General features: G+C 57.8%; 2 protein-coding genes across 2 annotated transcripts in view; one reads left to right on the top strand and one right to left on the bottom strand.

Moving 5' to 3' along the window:
• The window catches only part of DNAH17 (dynein axonemal heavy chain 17), a 98,537-nt gene that overhangs the window by 52,739 nt on the left and 23,637 nt on the right, over nucleotides 1-22,161 (top strand). The window contains exons 42-61 of the mRNA XM_055575270.1: nucleotides 64-201; nucleotides 1,050-1,182; nucleotides 2,375-2,502; nucleotides 3,223-3,371; nucleotides 6,964-7,246; nucleotides 7,331-7,504; nucleotides 7,765-7,972; nucleotides 8,393-8,558; nucleotides 9,336-9,438; nucleotides 10,087-10,234; nucleotides 10,605-10,696; nucleotides 12,078-12,239; nucleotides 12,751-12,915; nucleotides 13,028-13,219; nucleotides 15,513-15,779; nucleotides 16,495-16,656; nucleotides 18,357-18,590; nucleotides 19,683-19,847; nucleotides 21,367-21,462; nucleotides 21,600-21,817. Of these exons, the coding sequence (XP_055431245.1) occupies nucleotides 64-201; nucleotides 1,050-1,182; nucleotides 2,375-2,502; nucleotides 3,223-3,371; nucleotides 6,964-7,246; nucleotides 7,331-7,504; nucleotides 7,765-7,972; nucleotides 8,393-8,558; nucleotides 9,336-9,438; nucleotides 10,087-10,234; nucleotides 10,605-10,696; nucleotides 12,078-12,239; nucleotides 12,751-12,915; nucleotides 13,028-13,219; nucleotides 15,513-15,779; nucleotides 16,495-16,656; nucleotides 18,357-18,590; nucleotides 19,683-19,847; nucleotides 21,367-21,462; nucleotides 21,600-21,817 (3,383 nt within the window). The remainder of the gene's footprint in view (nucleotides 1-63; nucleotides 202-1,049; nucleotides 1,183-2,374; nucleotides 2,503-3,222; nucleotides 3,372-6,963; nucleotides 7,247-7,330; nucleotides 7,505-7,764; nucleotides 7,973-8,392; nucleotides 8,559-9,335; nucleotides 9,439-10,086; nucleotides 10,235-10,604; nucleotides 10,697-12,077; nucleotides 12,240-12,750; nucleotides 12,916-13,027; nucleotides 13,220-15,512; nucleotides 15,780-16,494; nucleotides 16,657-18,356; nucleotides 18,591-19,682; nucleotides 19,848-21,366; nucleotides 21,463-21,599; nucleotides 21,818-22,161) is intronic.
• The window catches only part of PGS1 (phosphatidylglycerophosphate synthase 1), a 70,037-nt gene continuing 59,501 nt past the window's right edge, over nucleotides 11,626-22,161 (bottom strand). The window contains exon 10 of the mRNA XM_055575277.1: nucleotides 11,626-11,650. The gene's annotated coding sequence lies outside the window, so the exon portion shown is untranslated. The remainder of the gene's footprint in view (nucleotides 11,651-22,161) is intronic.

The raw sequence follows: 22,161 nt of genomic DNA, 5'->3' as shown, positions 1-22,161 counted from the left end.
TTCCCTGGCAGGGGGCTCCCCGGTCCTGCCCGGCGGGCCCAGCACCCCACCCTGCCCCCCCAGGTCATCAAGCAGAGCATTGTGCAGCTGCAGCTGCAGGCGGAGGACGGCTTCGTGCTGAAGGTGGTGCAGCTGGAGGAGCTGCTACAGGTCCGGCACTCGGTGTTTGTCATCGGGAACGCGGGCAGCGGCAAGTCCCAGGTAGGCGCCTGCCTGGGACCCGGCCCGGGGCACCCCGGGCCCCCACAGAGCATCATGGGCTGGGAAGGGAGCTGTGCCGGGTGACAGGGACAGCGGAGGAGGCACAGAATGGCTGGGGACCCTGGTCCCCCCTTGAGACCCTTCTCCCGGGCCTCCTCTCCTTCCATCCCTTCCCCCTTGATGCTGGTCATCCACCTGTCTGCAGCCAGTCCCCACCCTCCTGCCCCCTGCCATTGCCTGGGGCACAGTGGGAAGCAGAGGGTGGCGGCCAGCATTACTGATACCCATAACATCGGAAAATTCTAAACCAGCCGAGTGCTCAGCTAGACAACCCACAGGATGGACAATTATGCTATTATTAAAGATCATCTCCAAAGACTGCGTAACACGAGGGCTGCTCACTTCAAGTTATTTTTAAAAAGCAGAAACTGTATGAGCTAGTTCTCTAAAAAGGAATGTATGTATGTGTGTGTATCTACACGCATATCCACGTGAACCTCCTCAAATGTCCTTAAAAACTCTTCTCTCGGTGGAAGAGTTGCAGGTAATTTTTCCCAGCAAGCACACATAACTTGTATTATCAGGAACAGTGGGAATTTTCCCGGGCCTTGGCACAGCAGCTGTCCGCTGTGCACAGAGGAGCGGTCGCAGGGCGCCTGGCATGACCCTGGGTATTGTCTGGGGGACGCAAATGCACCTGCGTGTCTCCAGGGCGAAGTGGGCCCAAGGCGGGGCTTTTGCCCATGGGTCTTCAAAGGCCCTGTGAGCTCGCACGAGGGCCCTGGCGCGGGGTTTGGGCATGGGGCGCGGCCCCTGAGCCCCACGTGAGTGGCCCCTCCTTGGTGCAGGTGCTCAGGTCTCTGAACAAGACCTACCAGAACCTGAAGAGGAAGCCGGTGGCCGTGGACTTGGACCCTAAGGCCGTCACCTGTGACGAACTCTTTGGCATCATCAACCCAGCGACCAGGGAGTGGAAAGATGGTAACAGAGCAGGGTCTCCACAGCACCAAGGGGACCAGGGGTCAGAGCCAGCGTCCTAGGCCTGGGTCCGCGGCCTGCCGATTTTGTTGTGGATGCTCAGCCAGGCTCCGTGCAGTGAACCCACGGCCAGGCCCCCGAGGGAGACCCTCGGCAGGTCCAGCTGGGGCAGGGGCCTGTGCATACATACGGGGCATCCTCATGGCACTCACGGAGAGCAGGGAGATCAGAGGGCAGCCGGCTCACTCCACCAGGTGGGGGAAGTGGGGAAGCCACGGACATGTGAGCATCAGCACAGCGGCCCCGAGCGAGGCCACCACACTGTGGTCCACGGAGCAGGGAGGGGCCCGGAAACACAGGCCGGAGCCTCGGGGGCTGGGAACGCTGCTTTCCTGGAGGAGGGCCTTGACGAGGTCTGTGCTTTATAAAAAGAACCCGGGACACTGGAGAAAGGACAAGTGAGGGGCTGGAGGAGAGAGAGGGGCCCCAGGGGGAGAAAGGGGCTCTGGAGCGGATGGAAGGAGGGGGTGCCTGCTTCCTGGGGGCTCCCCCACCCTACCTGAGCTTCCATCACCCCCTTCCCGGGCCGGGCTGGGGCTCTGCTCCAGTCTCCCCCCTGCAAGGGTCCTTTGCCCCTCACCCTGCTTTCTCTTCGTGACACTGTATGTGTTTCTGTGCGTGTATCTTGTGTTTCCCCCACCCCCCTCCACTGGAATGCAAGTTCTGTGGGGTGGGCAGGGGACTGTGACTGTCCCCAAGCCCCCTGCTCTGAGTCTGAGACTTGAAGAGCACTCAGCAAACCTTTACTGACAGAAGGAAGAAAGGTGGGGAGTGAGGAGTGAAGGGGTGGGGTGCTGGCTGGGGTCGTGGCGCTCCATATAGGGCTATCGAATCTGACGATGGACCAGACTTGCGGGGGGTGTTGTGGGGCAGGGTCAGGGGTGGAGGCATCAAGGAGGGGAGCTTTGGGGTCAGGAGAAGGGCAGGAAGTGAGCCAGGTCCCCTCCCATCTGAGTGTCCACTGTCCCTCTAGGGAATGGCACTGGCCACCTTTGAGAGAGAGGCCAGGGTTGGCCGGGCGGGCGCGGGAGGGGGCAGGCTGGGTCTCAGCCCGGGGGGTGTCCGGGGTGCTGTCAGCGCCCCCGCGAAGCGAGTGCTGCCCAGAGCCAGGCCTGAGCAGCCCCGCCGCCCGCAGGCCTCTTCTCCACCATCATGCGGGACCTGGCCAACATCACTCACGACGGCCCCAAGTGGATCGTGCTGGATGGAGACATAGACCCCATGTGGATCGAGTCCCTCAACACCGTCATGGACGACAACAAGGTGCGAGGGGCCCGCGACCCCAGAGCCGAGCCCCCAGAACCACAGTGACGAGGGGCAGGGGAGCATGTGGGATTCAACACACGTCTCGCCCGCCTCATTCAGCACACGGGACCCGCTGTGGATGGGGACTGAGGAGGGGGCCTGTCTGGAGCTCTGCACAAAGTGTTATAGACGGCGAGGGACCGGGGGAAGCCCCCATCCCGAGGCACACTCCTTGCAGGACGTAGGCCCACTGAGCCCAAGCCAGCTCAGATGCTCTCTGGGGAGCGTGGGTGAAGGGTGCAGGCACGGGGAGCATTCCTACCTGACCACGTGGTGGGTGGCACCACGTGGGAGGGGAAGCTAATATCTTGGAAGGTGCAGACGACATCAAGAATCGTCTAAAAGCAGCTGAAGAACGTGATTCTCAATCGGGTGGAGGAGGGAACCCCAGTGTTCCCCAGGAAAGGGAGGAGGAGTCCTGGTTTGATGAGGCAAATTTAACCCCAGAGTGAAGTCCTACATGGTCCACGCACGTCTGGGTGCTCTCCATGGCCCTGGGGTGGGAGGGGGTGCTGACATCTGGGACGGCAGAGAGATGCTGGGTTAGGGAAGTGGTTGGTGGCTGGCAGGATGCAGAGGGTGTCTCTGGCCTCCCCTTCCTCTGAGATGGGTCCTGTGGCCGCCTCGGGACGAGGGCGCTCTTGCAGCTGAAACCCACAGGCCCGTGTCCGTCTCCAGGTCCTCACCCTGGCCAGCAACGAGCGAATCCCCCTGAACCGCACCATGCGGCTGGTGTTCGAGATCAGCCACCTGAGGACAGCCACGCCGGCCACCGTCTCCAGAGCCGGCATCCTGTACATCAACCCTGCCGATCTGGGCTGGAACCCGTGAGTTGGGCTTTTGTTCTCCTTCAAACTATGCAGAGAAAAAGGGAAGGGTGGTGGTATTTCAGTGTTGCCTGGGCACGCATTCATCCACTCGCTTATTCATTCATACGGTAAGCGCTGTGTGCCAGGCCCTCCCCGGGCAGCATGGTCACTGCAATGCAAGGATGCAGGAGAGATGTGTGAATAAGTGATGACATGCCCAGAGACTGCATCATGGCGGCTGATGAAGCAAGTGGAAAGGGAGGGGCTGGGCCTGTCGTGGAGACAGAAAGTCTTCCTAGGGGAGCTGGAGTTTGGGCTGACCCCCCGCCCCCCTGCAGAGGAGAAGGAGCTTTACGAGTGGAAAGAGTTTCAGGTGAGAACCAACATTTAAGGCACATCAGAGCGAGAGTGTGAGGTTCCCAGGGACGGGCAGCAGTCTCGTGTTGGCGGATGGACCATGAGGCATCAAGATGCTCTTGGCAGGAAGGGACCAGCCCTGGACCAGCCTAGGGGCGGGCACAGGGGCCTTCTCTGATGTGGAGGGAAGAGTTCATGCCAGCAGACGACAGGTGGCCACTGGGGATGGGGAGGAGGGGTGGATGTGAGAAACGTTTGAAATCGTAAGAAAAGGAAGGCTTGGCATTGAACTTGGAGGTACATTTTCACACTTGGACCCATGGCTAGCCATTTACACACCAGGACGTCCTGCACGGTCTTACGTAGAAACCCCGGTGCAGCGTTCCAGGACTGACGGGCTCGCGAGAAACACCGTGGCTGCTCTTGTTCAACCATCCGTCCATCCACACCTTCAACCAGTGCTTCCTGTGTGCCTGCCGCGTGTCTGACCCTAGGCTGCTCCGTGCAGGGGAAACTGGGTCTCCAGGAGACACGTGGAGCGTGATAAGACATGTGGGGAGGAAGCGCTTCCAGAAAGAACAGGCAGCAGGGAAACCGGAAGGTGGCCTCCTGCACACCCAGGGAGGAAGAAGCCTCAGGAGGGGAGGCAGGGTTGAGAGGGTCGCGTCCGGAGCATCAGGGAGCCAAGGACAGAAAGTTGCCGCTGGATTTTGGCAGCTGGGAGCTGACCGCTAACTCAGGCAGAACAGATTCCTGGTATGACAGAGCCAGAAGCCAGGTGGCAATTCGAGGAGCAGGAACTGGGAGGAGGCCCTCAAAAGGAGGGTCTTTCTAGAAATGAGTCTTGAAGCAGCTGGGAAAGATGAGCGCTGCGGAGCAGAGGTGGGAGGGTTTCCAGGTGCAGGCGAGTTAGGGGGAGCCGGGGAGGCGGAGAGTTGGTGCTCTGTGTGCCTCTGTGGTGGGAAGTGAGCCCAGCTCCCCACACAGCAAGGCCGGGGCTGGAGGGGTGCTCAAGCGCCGTGGCCTGGCAGGGGAGGGACTGGAGCTGGCCTGACTCACAGGGGCCCGGGGGCCGCCGAGACCTGGCACCACTGTGCCGTCTTCTTCAGCATCACCTGTCTGCCCTCTTTGCTGGCATCCTGTGGCCGCCATGACCAAGGACCACAAACCAGGCAGCTTTACACAATGGAGGGTTATCCTCTTCTGCTTCTGGAGGCCAGAGATCTGAAACCAGGCATTGGGAGGGTTGGTTCCTTCTAGAAGCTCTGAGGGGGGACCTCTTCCCCCAGCTTCTAGTGTTGCCAGCAATCCTTGGCTTGTAGATGGATGTGGCCACTTTCTGAATCTCAGGTGACCCGCCCCGCACACACCCCTGTGTGTCATAATTTCCCTTCTTATAAGGACCAGGCAGTGGATCAGGGCCCACCCTCATCCATGATGTTTCAATCTTGAGATCCTGACTTTGATTTCATCTGCAAGCACCCTTTTCCCAAATAAGGCCACATTTGCAGACCGCAGGGGGACATGTCTTCTGAGGGGCCGCCAACTCTTCCCACGTCACATGTCTGGGTTTTTCCAGGGTGGGCAGCAGACAAGGCAAGAGAACTGGAACAAAGTCCGAGCAGGAGCCGCTAAGATGCAGGGGGACAGGAAGAAGCTGACGGGGCCGAGGGGCGCCCAGGGGGACACCCAGCAGGGGCGGGGAGGAAAGAGCCAGAAGATCAGCAGGGGTGGGCAGAGGAGGGGCACTGAGTGGTCTGAAGGAGACGCGCCCTTCGGCCGGGAGTGGTCTTTGGGGCTCCAGAGGAATGACCAGGAGACTCTGAGTGGCTCCTTGGGGACCAAGAGGAAACCTGGGTTTTGCTGGAGAGAAGTGGAGAGGCTAAGAGCCAGCTCAGGGCACCCCCAGCCAGCCCCAGAGGAAGAGCAGCACTCCCGCAGGGGCAGCCATCCCGGATGGGGACGTGAAGCACAGTCCAAGGGTCCCATGGCCTCTGGGGACAGGACAGGTGCCCACAGGGGAGCCTCTTGTCCTCTTGGTGTTATATATCTGAGTTGGCTTTTCAGATCAAAACCAGCACACACATTTGCATGCACTAAATGTCTCTAACAAAGCAAAATTTAAAATTTGATATATCCGCCTGCTAGATAGAAGGCAAATGCGGCAGTCTATGTATAGATTTGCAAATTGGTCTCCGTTCTGAAGACCTAGTGTACCTGGAATTCAGTTCTTAACTGCACGTGTTTGCTTGCCCATGTCTGCTTGTCAAGCGTTTGAAAATCTTCTCTGTTACCTAGTTAACCCGGGGGCAACAGGACAGAGGTTTTGAACTCTTGGTTCCCTCATCTGCTGGGGATGTAGTGAGACTCGGAGCTTCCAGAACACGCACTCACTTGCAGAAAGGCGTGTCTGCAGAGGGCAGGCAAGCTGCGTTGGGTGATGTGAGCCTCCTGCTTATGCTCCGGGCATCCTGGAAACGGCAGCCCACTGAGCTCATCGGCCAGCACTCTTTATGCTTTTAGCAGGCGCCTATTTAGCACTTACTGTGCACCAGGCCCTGTCCTCTGAGCCTTAAAAATATCAACCCAGGTAGTCCTTCCAAATGGGAGTTATCATCATCACTCTCATTTATGGATGAGAAACCTGAGACACAGACGTGTTGAGTAACTTACCCGAGGCTACCGCTGGCCACACAAGAGCCCATTCAAGTCGGGCACTCAGACTCTGGAATCCACACCCCTCACAGCCGTGGGGGACCACCTCTGTGCAACCCACTCCCGGCAACATGGCTCCCCAGGAACGCCTGTTGTATTGGTTTGGACTCTTCCACTAAAAGCGTCGACTGGCTCAATTCACCAGGCATGCTTCAGGCATGGCTGGATCCAGGAGTCCAGATACTAACACGATGTATCCCTGCTCCTCTCCTTTTCTTCCCTTCCCACCCCCTCCCTGTCTGTCCCCCAGATGATGTTCTGAATACTTTCCTCCCCTCTCCTCCTATATGCAGCCCTACTGTCCTCAGTATCGGCCACATCTGAGGGTAGGAAGCGTGGCTCCTAGTTGTTCTAGGTGGACAGCACCCCACAGCTAGAGCCCCGGGGAAAGAGCACGCCCTCATCAGATCCTCTGAAGGTCTCAGGACCGGCCCCATCACCAGGCAGGAGCACCAGTGGAAGCCTTCAGCAAGGGGAGGGTCACCAGAGGGACCCTGCCCGGTGGCCTGGTCCTTCAGCACCTTCCCGCCTTCCCCAGGGTGGTGAGCAGCTGGATCGAGAGGCGCAAGGTGCAGTCAGAGAAGGCCAACCTGATGATCCTCTTCGACAAGTACCTGCCCACCTGCCTGGACAAGCTCCGCTTTGGGTTTAAGAAGATCACGCCGGTGCCTGAGATCACCATCATCCAGACAATCCTCTACCTGCTCGAGTGCCTTCTCACGGAGAAGAACGCGCCCCCCGACTCCGCCAAGGAGCTCTATGAGCTCTACTTCGTGTTCGCCTGCTTCTGGGCCTTCGGGGGGGCCATGTTCCAGGACCAGGTGAGCAGCCGGCCGCCCAGGTGCAGTCTCCCGGCATCCCTCCAGGCAGGGCCCTTTCTGAGCCTCATTTTTGCCTCCCAACAGCTTGTAGATTATCGGGTCGAGTTCAGCAGGTGGTGGATCAACGAATTTAAGACGATCAAGTTCCCCTCGCAGGGGACGGTCTTCGACTACTACATAGACCCTGACACCAAGAAGTTCCTGCCGTGGACAGACAAAGTGCCCGCCTTCGAGCTGGACCCCGACGTCCCGCTGCAGGTAAACGGCCCAAAACGGCCCAGAACAGTGACGATGGACGACGACTGAGGAGCGGGACTCAGAGTCCCACCCCACGCTTCTCATCGGGACGTCCAGTCGCAAACAGTTTCCATCAGTAGGACCTTTTCCGTAAGACTGGGGGGTTTAACACACTGCCCAGGTCTGTAAGTTTGTCCAGAGGTGGGACCTGGAGGCCCGGGTCTGTCTGAGGTCATGGCTCCTCCCCTGACGTCTTCCCGCCCCCCTCCGCCCCCGACCAGGCCTCCCTGGTGCACACCACAGAAACCATCCGCATCCGCTACTTCATGGACCTGCTCATGGAGAAGTCGTGGCCGGTCATGCTGGTGGGGAACGCGGGGACGGGCAAGTCGGTGCTGATGGGGGACAAGCTGGACAGCCTGAGCACAGACGACTACCTGGTGCAGGCCGTGCCCTTCAACTTCTACACGACCTCAGCCATGCTGCAGGGTACGGTCGAGGACGAGCCCAGGTGCTCACTGCCTGGCCTGGACACACCCGGTCACTCTTGTCTGACGTGCTGCCCCCCGATCCCACCCCGAGTTGCCCCATCCCTTCTTACCACAGCCCCGGGAGCTCAGCAGCTGCCTCTCCACTTCCCATGCTCCCCACCCACTGGTCTCTGTCCCCATAGTGGGGGTACCAGATCCCACAGGGAGCTCACAGCCAGTCTTGGGTGGCCCAAGGTCAATGGAACACAAGTTTCCTGCACCCCTGCCTGGGACCCGTGGTGCCCACCCCTCTCTTCTTCCTTCCCTGGGTGGCTGGAGTCCAACCCGCCTGTCCTTGGTGGCCCCCAGGGCTACCCTTTGGGCCGCTGCCTCTGGGATCGACCAGGCACCATGGGGGCTACCCCATTCCCTTCTCTAGGGGTTCTCGAAAAACCGCTGGAGAAGAAATCAGGGCGGAACTACGGACCGCCAGGCACCAAGAAGCTGATCTACTTCATCGACGACATGAACATGCCCGAGGTGGACAAGTACGGGACGGTGGCCCCCCACACCCTCATCCGACAACACATGGACCACGGGCACTGGTAGGCGGGGGTGAGGGGTCTGCCACAGGTGGGGAGGCAGGGCTGGGACACAGGACCAGGCTGACGGGGCTTCGGGCCTGGGGGGTCTGGGCGGGGGGCAGGTCAAGACACAGAGGGGTTAGCCAGCCTCCCTAGAGTCCCAGTCGAGCTGAAACGTACACCCAGGCGTACACAATGAGCCACTCTGTTGCCTCCCGTTTCAAAAATTTTCTCAATCTCTAGAGCATAAAGTCCAGTTGGCCATTTCACATATAATCGATACTTATTGAGGTTTATGGTGGCTCAGACGGTAAAGTGTCTGCCTACACTGCGGGAGACCCGGGTTCTATCTCTGATTGGGAAGATCTCCTGGAGAAGGAAATGGCAACCCACTCCAGTATTCTCGCCTGGAAAATCCCATGGCCAGGGGAGCCTCTTAGGCTGCAATCCATGGGGTCACAAAAAGTCGGACTTGACTGAGTGACTTCACTTTCACTTTCTTTCATTCATTTATTTAGCTGCAGCGGGCCTTGTTCCCACGATACTTGATCTTTGTTTTGGCACGTAGGATTTTAGTTGCGCTGTGTGGGATCTAGTTCCCTGACCAGGGGTTGAACCTGGGCCCCCTGCCCTGAGGGTGCAGAGTATTAGCCACTGGACCAGCAGGGAAGTCCCACGGTGTTTTTTTTTTTTTAAAAAAAAAAAAACCATATGCAAGGCATGACCAGGGTGGGTGGGGTGCAGAGGGTGGCTCCTGGGCGCCAGCAGCAGGGCTTGATGCTGGCCTCCGCCACGCAGGTACGACCGACAGAAGCTGACGCTGAAGGACGTCCACAACTGTCAGTACGTGGCGTGCATGAACCCCACTTCCGGGTCCTTCACCATCGACCCCAGACTTCAGGTGGGCAGAAACTGGACTCGTCTTGGTCGGCTGCATGAGTCCGAAGCTCATTTGTCCAATGAGGACGAGAGCATGGATGTGGGGTGGTAGGGGTGGCAGGCTGGCTTTCCCTGGAGCACGCCCCAGACTTTTGGATGTCAGCACATTTGTGGGGACATCAAGAGGCTGCCAGATTAAGCAAATGAAAATACAGATGCCTGGGCAAATCTGCATTTCAGAAAAACAGCAAATCACGTCCCATACAATGTTTGAGATGTATGTGTACTAAAAAATTTCTGTGTGAAATTTAGACTTAGCAGGATATCCTATACTGCATCTGTAATCGGGGCAGGGCCTCACCCTGAATTACCTTGGACAGATGGAGATCTGACATGTAAACCCAGGCTGCACTGAGACACTCTGTGGCCTCCGCCAAGTTGTCCCCAAAGAGAGGGACGTGAATTTGGCTGTTTTGAGATGGAATCAGTATCTAAGGGTGGCGGCGGGGGGCGGTCTCACCACACGCAAGGCTTGAGGGAACTTGTCCATTCTGACCATGCCCACAAGACACCAGGAGACGAGGACAGAGTCTGCTCCCCAGGAAGGCGGCCCTGCCCCAAGCTGGTCCGCACGCATGGCCTGACGAGGGTCTCTGGTTGTTCCGGGCAGCGCCACTTCTGTGTGTTTGCGGTGAGCTTCCCGGGCCAGGAGGCCCTCATGAGCATCTACAGCACCATCCTGAGCCAGCACCTGTCCTACCGCTCGGCGCCCTTTGCGGTCCAGAGGATGAGCAGCCACCTGGTGGCCTCCGCCCTGGGTAAGCCGGCCAGCCTCGCCCCCCTCCTGTCCGTAAGACCCGCTGCGTTATGGGGCCGACGGCAGCTTCATACTCTCCCCTGCTAAATATTTTATTTATACTTTCAAATCAATATTTGTTTTCAATGACGCTGTGTTTCAACGGAGGGTATTATGAGATCCAATTGCTCGAGGGGGGAGGTGGAAGATAGGAAATTCTGTATATAGCAATGATTGACACATGAGCAGAGCGGCAAAATCCCTCCCCCTGCAGATTTCTTAAATTGTCACCGTCTCACAGTCCATTTGCTGTAGAAACTATAGCTTAAGCTTTGCACTTCCTGAGGCCATTAAGAGTGCACAAGAATCGATGTGTCTTTTTCCTGGAACAGCCCTGCACCAGAAAGTGACATCAACGTTTCTTCCCACGGCCATTAAGTTTCATTATGTTTTCAATCTCAGGGACCTCTCCAATATTTTCCAGGTACTGCTCTCTTAGCGCTGTGTAATGCCACCTTATGGCCAATGCCTAATCCACGGGTGCTCTCCTCCTCTGCATTCTCGGGAGAGAAAGCAAAGTGCCCTAGGGTTGGATGACAGTGATGGAGGCGGATATGATGCGATGATGGTTATGACAGATGATGATGAGGTGGTGACCATGGTGGTGGTGGTAACTATGGTGATGGTGCGGATGGTGATGGGGGGTGCTGATGTTGATGGTGGCCATGCTGATAGTGATGATGGGGATAATGGTAACTATGGTGATGGTGGTGCTGATGCTGATGATGGCCATGCTGATAGTGATGATGGGGATAATGGTAACTATAGTGATGGTGGTGCTGATGCTGGTGGTGGCCATGCTGATAGTGATGATGGGGATAATGGTAACTATGGTGATGGTGGTGCTGATGCTGATGGTGACCGTGCTGATAGTGATGATGGTGGTGATGGTTATGGTGGTGCTGGTGATGATGGGGTGATGATAATGGTGGGAGTCATGGTGATGACGATGATAGTGATGGCTTAATGGTGGGGGTGGTGACTGTGTGAGTCTTGATGGTGGTGGTGGTGATGTTTCCTCTTATGGATGGACTGAACTAGCCACTGGGTTTGGCCACTTACATCCCCGTTTCCTCCTCCAAACAACGCAGAATGCTCAGATAGCCCCATTTTTGCAGATGGGGAGTCCAAGGCTCAGGGAGGTTAAGTCACGCCCATCTCCTCCCATCTCAAGTGTCAGCTCAAACGTCGTGCCCCGAGAGGCCCCTCCTCCTCCCCACACACCCTGTCCCACCGTCCCCGTGTACGTCACAGCACACATCACAACATGTGATTACCTTGTGACTTTGTCTGGTTCTGTCTCCCCGCTACAAGGGGAGCTCCATGAAGGCAGAGTCTGTCCCGTCATCGCTGCACTCCCAGAACTCAGGACAGGGGCCTGGAAAATAAGCACCCATTGAACTTGCCAGGTCACTTGGTTGGCAAAGAGCTGAGCTAGGCCAGGCCGGGCAGGCTGGCTGCAGAGCTTGAGCTTGACGGCCGCCTCGAGGCACCCATAGTCGGCTCGCGCCTGATCAGACCCCTTGTCCCTTTCTCCACCATCCACCCCATTAGAGGGGGCAGCCCTTAACCCTGTCTGGTGAAGAGAATCCCCCTCACCATCTCTCAGACCGCAGACACCCCCTTCAGCCTCCAGGACTTGTGGCCTTGGCAGTCTCTAGTTTCCTGGGCTCCGAGGGGCTACTTTCCCACTCTACTGGATCACTTCCTGGGAAAGCGGCCACTATTCTCGTTTGATCTGTGTGCGGCACTTGGCTTGCCTCCCAACACACCTAAGGATGCTGACCATCCCGCGTCTGGGGCAGGGGCTCCTGTTCTCCACCGCAGAGATCCTGAAATTCCCGCTGGACCTCGTCCGCCTCTGGCTGCACGAGGCCGAACGCGTGTACAGCGACAAGATGGTGGATGAGAAGGACCAGGACACACTGCGCAGGGTCACCATCGCTTCCACCAAGAAGTTCTTTGACGTGAGTCAGGCCACCAACTTGCCCTGCCAAGCCCAGGAAGGTTCCGAGGGGCAGAGAGAGTAGGGGCCCCCAACAATCCTCGCCTCCTTGCAAGGGCCCTGGGATGGGAATGGGAAGGACCATGCTGGGTCCCACGAGATGGCTCTGCCACGTGGGCATGGCCCAAGCGAGGAGGAGAGGCGCTCTTGGCAGGTCAGGAGGTGAAGACCTCTCCCTCCAGCCGCCAGGCAGAGACAGCTCTGCTCGGGGTAACACACTCTGCTTGTGGGTCTGGGGTTTGCATGGTAGAATCATTTTTCTGGACTGTCAGTTCATTCCCAGTGAGACACAGACCAGGGGCTTTTGCCCAGCAGTTTGCAGGGCCCCTGGCAGCATCAGTGTGGGCCCCAGCAGAGGTGACCTGGCCTCCTGAGGCCGTCGGGCAAGATGCCAGGGCTGCTGCTTGGGCTCCGTGGGCCGGTGGTGGCCACCAGAGCCGACTCTCCCCTGCCCCGCCCCCATCGACATCTAGGATCTTGGTGATGAGCTCCTATTTGCCAAACCAAACATCTTCTGCCACTTTGCTCACGGGATCGGAGACCCCAAATACCTGCCGGTGACCGACCTGGCTCTGCTGAACAAGCTCCTGGTGGAAGTCCTGGACAGTTACAACGAGGTCAATGCAGTCATGAACCTGGTGAGCCCAGGGGTCGAGTGGGCAGCTGTGGGGCTGGAGCCGGGGGACAAGCGAGGGAGGCGCATCCTGCCGGTGAGACACCTGGGGTCTCTCTGCCCCGGCTTCTTTTCAGGTGCTTTTCGAGGATGCGGTGGCCCACATCTGCAGGATCAACCGCATCCTGGAGTCCCCGCGGGGCAACGCCCTGCTGGTGGGGGTGGGCGGCAGCGGCAAGCAGAGCCTCTCCCGCCTGGCCGCGTACATCAGCGCCCTGGACGTGTTCCAGATCACCCTCAAGAAGGGCTATGGGATCCCAGACCTCAAGGTGAGGGCGTCGCCTCTCAATAAGCCGCCCTTGGCAGTGGGAGGAGGGCGGGGGGGGGCGGGGGGAGGAGTCTGCCCACTCCCCGAAATGGAGCATCTGACACAGAGACTGGGATGGTCACCAGCAGGGTCTTGATCTCAAGACGGCAAAGGCCAGGGACACATTTGGCCAGGGCCCATGGCCATGTGCCGAAGGTAAATGGAAGCGTGGGTTTCCGGTAGATGAGAGCTGGAGTCCCCTCAGATAACAGCAGTGAGGGGGGTGGGTTCTCACCTCTGGTCATCGCAGCCTGCTGCCTTGTCTTTCCCGGTTTTCCAGATTCAATCATTCAGAACCAGTACTAACCAGCAGTCTCACCGCCTGCTTGGGGTTCTGAGAGGGCCGCTCTCTGAATTAATTGAATAAACATTAGCTCAAACAGGTCTCCCATCCCCAGGACGTGCTGCCGAGGCTTTTTATTGATTTATTTTTCCGGAAAATTTGCTCTCTCGGGGAACTGTGAGCTAGTCAAACATGATTAGTCTAGAGCTTATCATGGCCGCCGCTCAGATTAGAGCTGAAATTGATTTGACCGTGTCCCATGGTGTCTCTCTCTTTGCTTTGGTGCTTCTGTGGGCCAGGACGAGGCTGGCCCAGGGGACCCGCCCCTCCACTCAAGGCTGCAAGACAGTCACTGCCCAGGTGGCCTTGGGCAGGGGGGGATGGTCTGGACCCCCACCAGAGCCTGGCGCCCTGGGATCTCAGCAAGAGGGCGGGGTGATCTGCGGGCTGGGGCCCCAGGAAGGATAACGGGGATGGTCAGCTGGCTCTCGGCCCTGCTCTCAGGCTGTGCCAGGGACTGCAGCCTCCAGGTGAGCGTCCGGCCTGTCAGAGTCCCCAGTGCCTACTCTTTCTATCAAACACTAGCCAGCTCTAATTTTTAAACCCAAGCCTTAAGGACGAGGTCTTAGTAATGTAGGTCCTGCCTCCTGGATTGAATCAGAGTGTGTGGATTCTCAGCTGAGCCGAGCGGGTCCTCACTGACCCCACAAGTGCTCTCATAGTGGAGAGAATCCTTGCACCCGGAGCTGTGTAGCAGTACTGAGTTTTCTCCACTGATAAAGCTTCTAGTCTGTTAGCTTAATCATATTGCTTTTATCTTCATGATTGCATCATACTCTGCCCTCGTGAGGGCTTCGTTCCCGTTACCTCACCCTGGGACCACCCGTGGCTGTTGCTATTTTATTCCCTGGCATGAGCTGCAGCAGCTCTGTGATCCGTGTCGTCCCCATCCACTGCTCCTGCACCCCTGACGAGCCAGCTTTGCACTCGTCCCTTGTCATCATTTATTAAGTAGCTTCTGTAGATTCGGAAGTAAGGACAGCTATAAACAGACCTATAGGACCTTGCATCCTATTAGGGGAAGCAGACTCCTGAACGGTTAGAAGATGGATTATTATTGTTCTGATAGTAGTGTTGCAGTAAGAAGTTAACAAGGTATATGTTGTTAGTATAACAGATACGTTCACGATTCTATTATAAAGTCATAGCAACAGCCATGGACCCCCCCTGGAAGCCGGAGACTTGGGGGCGGGGGGAAGGGTCAGAATCCAAGCCCGAGGGCCATCATGTGCCTCATGGAAAATCCTGGACATGGTCCCAAGAAAACAAGATACCATCAAGGACATTTGGGCAGAGGAAGGGCAGGATGTGGTGGTGTTCTGGGGCAAAGTGGAAGATGGCTTGAAGACAACAGAGATTGCTCAGGGGTGATGGTGGGCAGGGGGTGCCGCAGGAGCCCCGGTGACCCACAAAGGCTGGAACCGGGTGGTGCAATGAGAAGGGAGAGACAGAGCGAGTCCCTCGTCATGGCCCAGCGCTCTGTCTGCACCTGTGGGCGTCGGGGCTTAGCCGGGCTCCCACCCACTGGGTCAGCTCTCCAGGCCCCCTACACACAGTCCCCAGGCCAGGCAGTGGCACGCTTTTGACTTCTAGGAGCCCTCTTCCCGAGGCCAGAGTATTGGCCCCCAGAGCTGGGCCAAACCCTCTGAAGAAACGCTTTAAGCTGAGTGAGGGGCCAGCCATGTGTCAGCAGCCCAGGGACCCCGGGGATGCTTCCAGTTCAGCACTGTGGCGAGTGGTACCTCCACAAGTGGGCCTCCTCCCCTCGAGGCCCTAAGTCTCCATCTACAGACCCTGCCGTTTCTTACGGAGCCGATCTGCGGGTGCCCCCCTGCCCTGGGTGGTGGTGCGAGATGCTTCTGAATGAGCATCTTCTTGGTGAGACCTCTGAGGGTGTCTTCCTCGGGTCCAGCTCGACCTTGGCGCCCAGTACATCAAGTCAGCCGTGAAGAACGTTCCCTCGGTGTTCCTGATGACCGACTCCCAGGTGGCCGAGGAGCAGTTCCTGGTGCTGATCAACGACCTGCTGGCCTCGGGGGAGATCCCGGGGCTGTTCATGGACGATGAGGTGGAGAACATCATCTCCTCCATGCGGCCCCAGGTGAAGTCCCTCGGCCTGACAGACACCCGGGAGGCGTGCTGGAAGTTCTTCATTGACAAAGTGCGCAGGAACCTGAAGGTAGGGGGTCCTGGGGCCTGGAGGGTTCCGAGGGGTCTTCTAGGCTGGGTCTTCACTCGGGGAGGAGTTGGGGGCTGTTCTGCCTCGCACAGGACGTGGAAAACTCTTAGGAGAGTCCCAGTGGGCTGCCTGGTGGAGGTGGGCCGTTAGTAGTGCCCCGTGGCCAAAAAGAAGTGTTTTCTGTATGCACTCCTCCACTATAGCGTACGTTTAAATAGATTAGTTCACCTTGACCTTCCACCTTCCCTCTTGGGGGGTGCTGGCTAAGCTACTCGAGTTAGACTGAGTGCATGTTGGGTCCTTCTCTCCCTTCCAGTCTGTGTCCAGTAGGACCACTGCCCTCTCCCCTCCCCTCCCCCAGCCAGGTAGCCCTGCTCTTCTCATACCTCCCTCCCCGCAAGGACCAGACTTGCTAAAGGGACCTGCGTCCTCGCTGCCCAGCATGGATGCCCACTCCCCACTCCCTCTGGCACCCAGCCATCCTTCCCTCTTTGCGAGGGCCACCTCAGGAGGGCTTGGGCTCCCCTGCACCCCTACATCATGAAATGGCCACACTTCTCGTCTAGGATGGGGAATGTTCTCCGCGCCACCCCCCACCCCCGCACTTGGAGACAAACACCACGCACAGAGTTTCCCTTCTAAATGGGATTTCTGCAAAAGCAGCACTGTTAGGCATTGCCGTCCCCCAGCGAGCAACCTCTGTGTCCTCTTCTAGGTGATCCTGTGTTTCTCCCCTGTGGGCTCCATCCTGCGAGTGCGAGCAAGAAAATTCCCCGCTGTAGTCAACTGCACGGCCATCAACTGGTTCCACGAGTGGCCAGAGGATGCCCTGGTGTCCGTCAGTGCGCGCTTCCTTGAGGACACGGAGGGGATTCAGGTGAGTCTCGGGGTGCAGAGCTGGGAGGGAGGGGTCCCCAACATCTACCTCCAGGGACGGGATTAGGGTGAGGCATTCGCCTTGGGTGCAAAACTTAAGGAGGCACCAAAAACTTCACTAAGATCAGCTATGTTTTAATGCGGTATTTTTAAAAATAAATGCTGCGACATTCAAAATATCAAACTTATAAACAAAGGCCATCATTTGTTGATCTTGAGGCCCTGAGTCACTCTGACAGGGGAATGGTCATTTCAACCTGCTGGGGGTCCTGGGCTCCACAGGTCCGGTTCAGGGAGGTGTGATGCCCATGTGAGAACAGATGGAGAAGCTCGGGCTTTGAACACAGTCCCTGGGGGGAGCCTGTTGCCGAGCACGTGTTTACTCTGATCCATGCATAAAGGTGCACACTTTTTCCTTCTGCCTTGGGCCCCAACACGGCTCAGCCCAAGGGGCTCTGCCCAGGGCTGCTCCCTCGCCTGTAACCTGCCTTTTATAGGGCAAGACAAGTATAACGGGGCAACATAAGTCGTCTTTTACTTTTTACCTTCCATTTACGGTGTCTGTCTTTTATCAAAAGACAGTGCCCACATTCACCATCTGAGTTCATTGCTGGCCTAGAAATGATCATTAAACTCTGACCCAGCTGATGCAAGTAATTGCAAGCCTAGAAAAAATCCCACGTGGTTATTGTGCCTGATTTATTTTGAACACATGTTCAGTGGGATAAAATAAGCCTGAAATTAACCTCCTCCCTGGCTTTTAAAGATGGGCAAAGTTCCCTGCTTGCACCGTTAGAGCGTTCAGCTGTGGGATGAGCCATTCCTGGGAATGCCACTCTGACCATGTGTCCTCCATGCCCCCAAGTGAACATAGAGGCGGGGGCCTTCTAGGACCAGCGAATGGCTCTACCACCAGCACCAGTGAGGGCTGCCAAGTAGATGCCAAAGAAACATGTGTCGGATGAATATCTTCCCAAATCAAGGTGGCGCTAGTGATGAAGAAGGGCTTCCCTGGTAGCTCAGTTAGTAAGGAATCTGCCTACAGTGGAGGAGACCCAGGTTCGATCCCTGAGTCAGGAAGATCCCCTGGAGAAGGAAATGGCAACCCACTCCAGTATTCTTGCCTGGAGAACCCCAGTGGGCAGAGAAGTCTGGCGGGCTGCTGTCCATGGGGTCGCAAAGAGTCAGACACAATTGAAGCGACTTAGCATGCGTGTACAAATGTTGCTCAGACAATTCGTGGGGCAAAGCTCCCAGTGCTTGTCTTCGGGCAGGTTGGGGGGGCCCAGGTGGTAGGGGCTGTGATTCTGCCATGGACACAGGAGAGAGGAGGCTGGGAAAGGAGGTACTAACCCCCAGGCCCACAAGAGGAAATGCCCAATACATGCTTACAGACGTCCTAGTTATTCAAATATGCTGAATACATGAATGTGTGACTCAGAACCGTCATAACCTCGGCTGTGAAAAGGTGCCCTGGTGGTGCCACGTCACCACTGCCCATGAGAGCCCTGCAGGCCTTGTCATCTCGAGCCTCATTGGGCACCTGAGCTGCCAAGACTGAGAGGGGGGTACCTCTCATCCAGGGTCCTTGGCAAGTAAGGGAATCCACCTTGTGGTCCACTATGGCCGGCAGCCTCCTCTTCCCCTGGGTCGCTTCCACCAGGGCACTGGGGAGTGAATGGGCCTGCCTTGTCTTTGTAGCCGGAAGTCAAGGCCTCCATCAGCCTCTTCATGTCCTACGTGCACACGACCGTCAACGAGATGTCCAAGGTGTACCTGGCCACCGAGAGGCGCTACAACTACACCACACCCAAAACCTTCCTGGAGCAGATCAAGCTGTACCAGAACCTGCTGGCCAAGAAGAGGATGGAGCTGGTCGCCAAGATCGAGAGGCTGGAGAACGGGCTGATGAAGCTGCAGAGCACAGCCTCTCAGGTAAGAGGAGAATGGGACCACGGGACGAGTTTCCGGAACCATCCCCCAGATGTGTGACATGTTGGTAAGGGGACCAGGACCCCCGCTTTGGGGAAACTTCCACTTGTAAACCAGAGTGAGGGTGTTGACCATGACAGTGGATCCCAGATCCTCTCGGGATGCTGAGGCCAGGTCAGGCGCTTCCTGGGGGAGGGAGGGCCCGAGTCTGGAGGGGTTTGCTCACCCCAGCGGGTGCAGCTCTTGAAGGTGGGTCCATCCTGGGGCGCCGTTCACACTGCCGTGCCCCGATGGAACAGTGTCTGCTGTACTTTCACGCCACGTTAATTTTTTAGTCTTCTGCCTGGTTTTGAGTGTCTTCCCTGGTATAGCCCGGGCTCCCTCTTTACTGCCCACTGTTGGCATCCCCCCAGGGGGCCTGGTAGACAGCCCCCAAGTCCCTGCCTCCTGGCCAAAGGTGCAGGTGGGGAACGACCCCCGACACAGGCGGAACTACATGCGTCCAGCCACCCCTCGGGGGTCGAGAGGGGCACACAGTGGTGGGGGATGTCCAAGAAAGTGCTTACAGGAGCCAAGAAGTGGCCTGCCCCCTCCCTGGAGAGGAAAGAAAGAGGAGCCCGGCCCAGCGGGCGTTTCTTTTTCCCCAAATGTACCTTCCGGAAGTGGTCCTAGGACACAGTGAATGAGCTCAGGAGAGGGCAGTTACAGCACCCGAGGGGCTTCCCCAGTGGTAGAAATCACCCAGATGGGGAAGGATGTCTCACCCCATCACTCACCACTTCCCAGTACCCCCTCCACCCAGCCTCTTGGGGCCTCACCCGAGCACCCAAGGGAGCATTTCATCCCCAGCCCCCAGCTCTCACAGCCCCACCCACCAGCCTCCCCACGACTCCTCGGCACCCCGGCCACTGTGACTGCCGCCTCCCCAAGCCTCGGGAATGGGTCTCACACTTGTGATGCCCCTGTGTACACAGCTGGTGCTCAATGAATACTTACCCTGGAGAAACTGAAAAAGCGTGGAGAAATGCACCCCAGGGAGCAGTAAGCAACTGGCCGGGACCCCAGCCTGCCCGTCTCCCTCACCTCCCCCTCCAGGTGGACGATTTAAAAGCCAAGCTGGCGGTTCAGGAGGCAGAGCTCAAGCAGAAAAACGAGAACGCAGACAAGCTGATCCACGTGGTGGGTGTGGAGACTGAGAAAGTCAGCAAGGAGAAAGCCATTGCTGACGAGGAGGAGATCAAGGTGGAGGTCATCAATAAGGTAGGCGGTGGGCAGCTCCGCTCGGCCAGGCGCCTTCCCCGAGTGACCAGTATCTCCCTGTGGGCCCTGGCAACCCAGCAGGACCCCTGCAGGGAGGGCACCTCCCCCAAACGCAGGGCCCCCAGCTCAGCAGAGGGCTGCCCTCCCAGGGCCCCGCAGTGGCATCTCCTGAGCTGGTAAGAAATGCAGGTTCCCGGACCCCGGTTCTGCTGAACCGGGTCTGCATCTGAGGGACACGCTCATATGAGCACATCAAGGCTTGAGAAGATGGCCTCAGAGCCCTGGGCCTCAGACTTCCTACATCAGGAGCCCCCAGAGGTTCTAACACCCCCAACTCTGGTGTGCTCCACGCTGAAGGTCCCTGTGGTCGGGCTGATTTCTCATCACCCGTCTGCATGCCCCTTGCGTCATCAGTCATGCCTCTGCCTGAAGGTCTAAATTAAGAGCCTCAGTAATTGTCTGCTGTCTCTTGAGCGGGCCTGAGTCAGCCTCCTCCCACGGCCGACAGGAGGGGGAAGCCTGAATCCTTCCCACCAGCACTGGAATGAGGGAGGGTCCCAGGAGCTCTGCTCGATCCCTCACGGTCAGCTGCATGACCACAGCCCTGTTAGGGTGGCCGGAAATGTGCCTGACGTCTCAAAATTAGCAAGTGATACAGCCAGGATCCGAGCCAGGGCCCACACCTGCGCCTTGAACCCTGGGACCTGCCTTTTGATACTCACATGCAGCTTAACATCTGGGCGCCCACCCCTCTCCAACCCCGGATCCCAAAAGGACCCACCCAGACGTATTCAGGGAGTCTGGGGGCTGCTCCCGGCACCGCCGGCCAAGTCAGTGCCTTCCACGCCCTGTTCCCTGAAGTCGGGCACAGGGTGGGCTTCTCCGGGAGGTTCTTTGCAGAGGGACCTTCTTCCTTCTGTCCACCCTCCCCCATGTCCAACACAGCTCCCAGCCCCCACAGCCTTCTTCATCTCCCTCTGCTGTCACTCAGGTCCTGATTGATTGATAGGAAGCTTCTCCCAATCTCTCTGGTGCCTGGAAGCTCAGAGAGGTTCTTCCCAACCCAAGTGAATGCATGCATGCGTGAATGAATGGATAGATGTGTGAATAAGGGTGTTCTCAGTTTAAGAGGAGGATGGCCTGCACCTCCGAAACTGGCCCAATCTGGAGGGATTCCACAATGGCACCAAGAGACGAGGCCTCAAAGCCCTGGGGAGTGGCCTGCATAGGCCCAGGTTTCTCCTCTGGGCCTGGAAGCTGGAGCCAAGAGAAGGCAGTGTTCCCCTTCCTGAATCCCAGGTCAGCTGACGGTCCAGCACCTTCTGACCTGAGTGTTTTGGGGCAAAGGAGCCAGGAGGCATTGGGGGGCAGGAAGGTGGGCTCCAGACAGTGACCCAGAGAGTGAGAGCAGAGGGGAGTGCCCCTCCTCACCCCTCCTCGCCACCCTTCAGGGTCCCCTTTCACACACGCCATCCACATGGACCCCAGCATCCATCTTTCCCATCTGGCTTCCTTCCAGAATGTCACCGAGAAACAAAAGGCCTGTGAAACGGACCTGGCCAAGGCAGAGCCGGCCCTGCTGGCCGCGCAAGAGGCCCTTGACACCCTGAACAAGGTGAGGGCAGGAGGAGGAGGAAGAATCAGGGACTGGGACCCCCGAGCTGAGAGGAGATGGCATGGGGTCATCGCCGGGACCTCCCGGTCCCGCTCGGGGCTAAATCCCCACTCAGGTCCGTCCACCTGTCTCTGCAGAACAACCTGACAGAGCTGAAGTCCTTCGGGTCCCCCCCGGATGCCGTGGTCAATGTCACGGCTGCTGTGATGATTCTGACCGCACCCGGGGGCAAGATCCCCAAGGACAAGAGCTGGAAAGCTGCGAAAATCATGATGGGCAAAGTGGACACCTTCCTGGACTCCTTGAAAAAGTTCGACAAGGAGCACATCCCCGAGGCCTGCCTGAAAGCGTTCAAGTGAGTCGGGGCTCGGCTGCCCCCATGGGGTCCGCCCAGGTCTCATCCTGTCGGGAGCACATCATGTTCAGGCCCCGTGTGGTCGTGAACCTCCTCCCACCTGTCCCTGGCCCCACACTGCGTGGTCCCAAGGGAAGCCTGTGCTTGCTGGGGGCAGGGCAGGGTCTTGAGCAGCACAGAGAAGGCAGGACCCCACAGCCAGCAGGCCAGAGTCTGGGTGCATCTACCTGGACCTGGCTGCCAGAGCATCAAGGTGAAACGTGATCCCAAGCCCGGGGGGAGCCTCATCACCCTCTGTCTCCTCAACCTTGGTCGATCTGGCTTCTTAAATGGCATGAGGGTAG

This window comes from Bubalus kerabau, chromosome 4 (genome assembly GCF_029407905.1).
Source record: "Bubalus kerabau isolate K-KA32 ecotype Philippines breed swamp buffalo chromosome 4, PCC_UOA_SB_1v2, whole genome shotgun sequence".
In the NCBI taxonomy this organism is placed as follows: Eukaryota; Metazoa; Chordata; class Mammalia; order Artiodactyla; family Bovidae; genus Bubalus; species Bubalus kerabau.
This window is presented reverse-complemented; position numbering and strand designations above follow the sequence as displayed.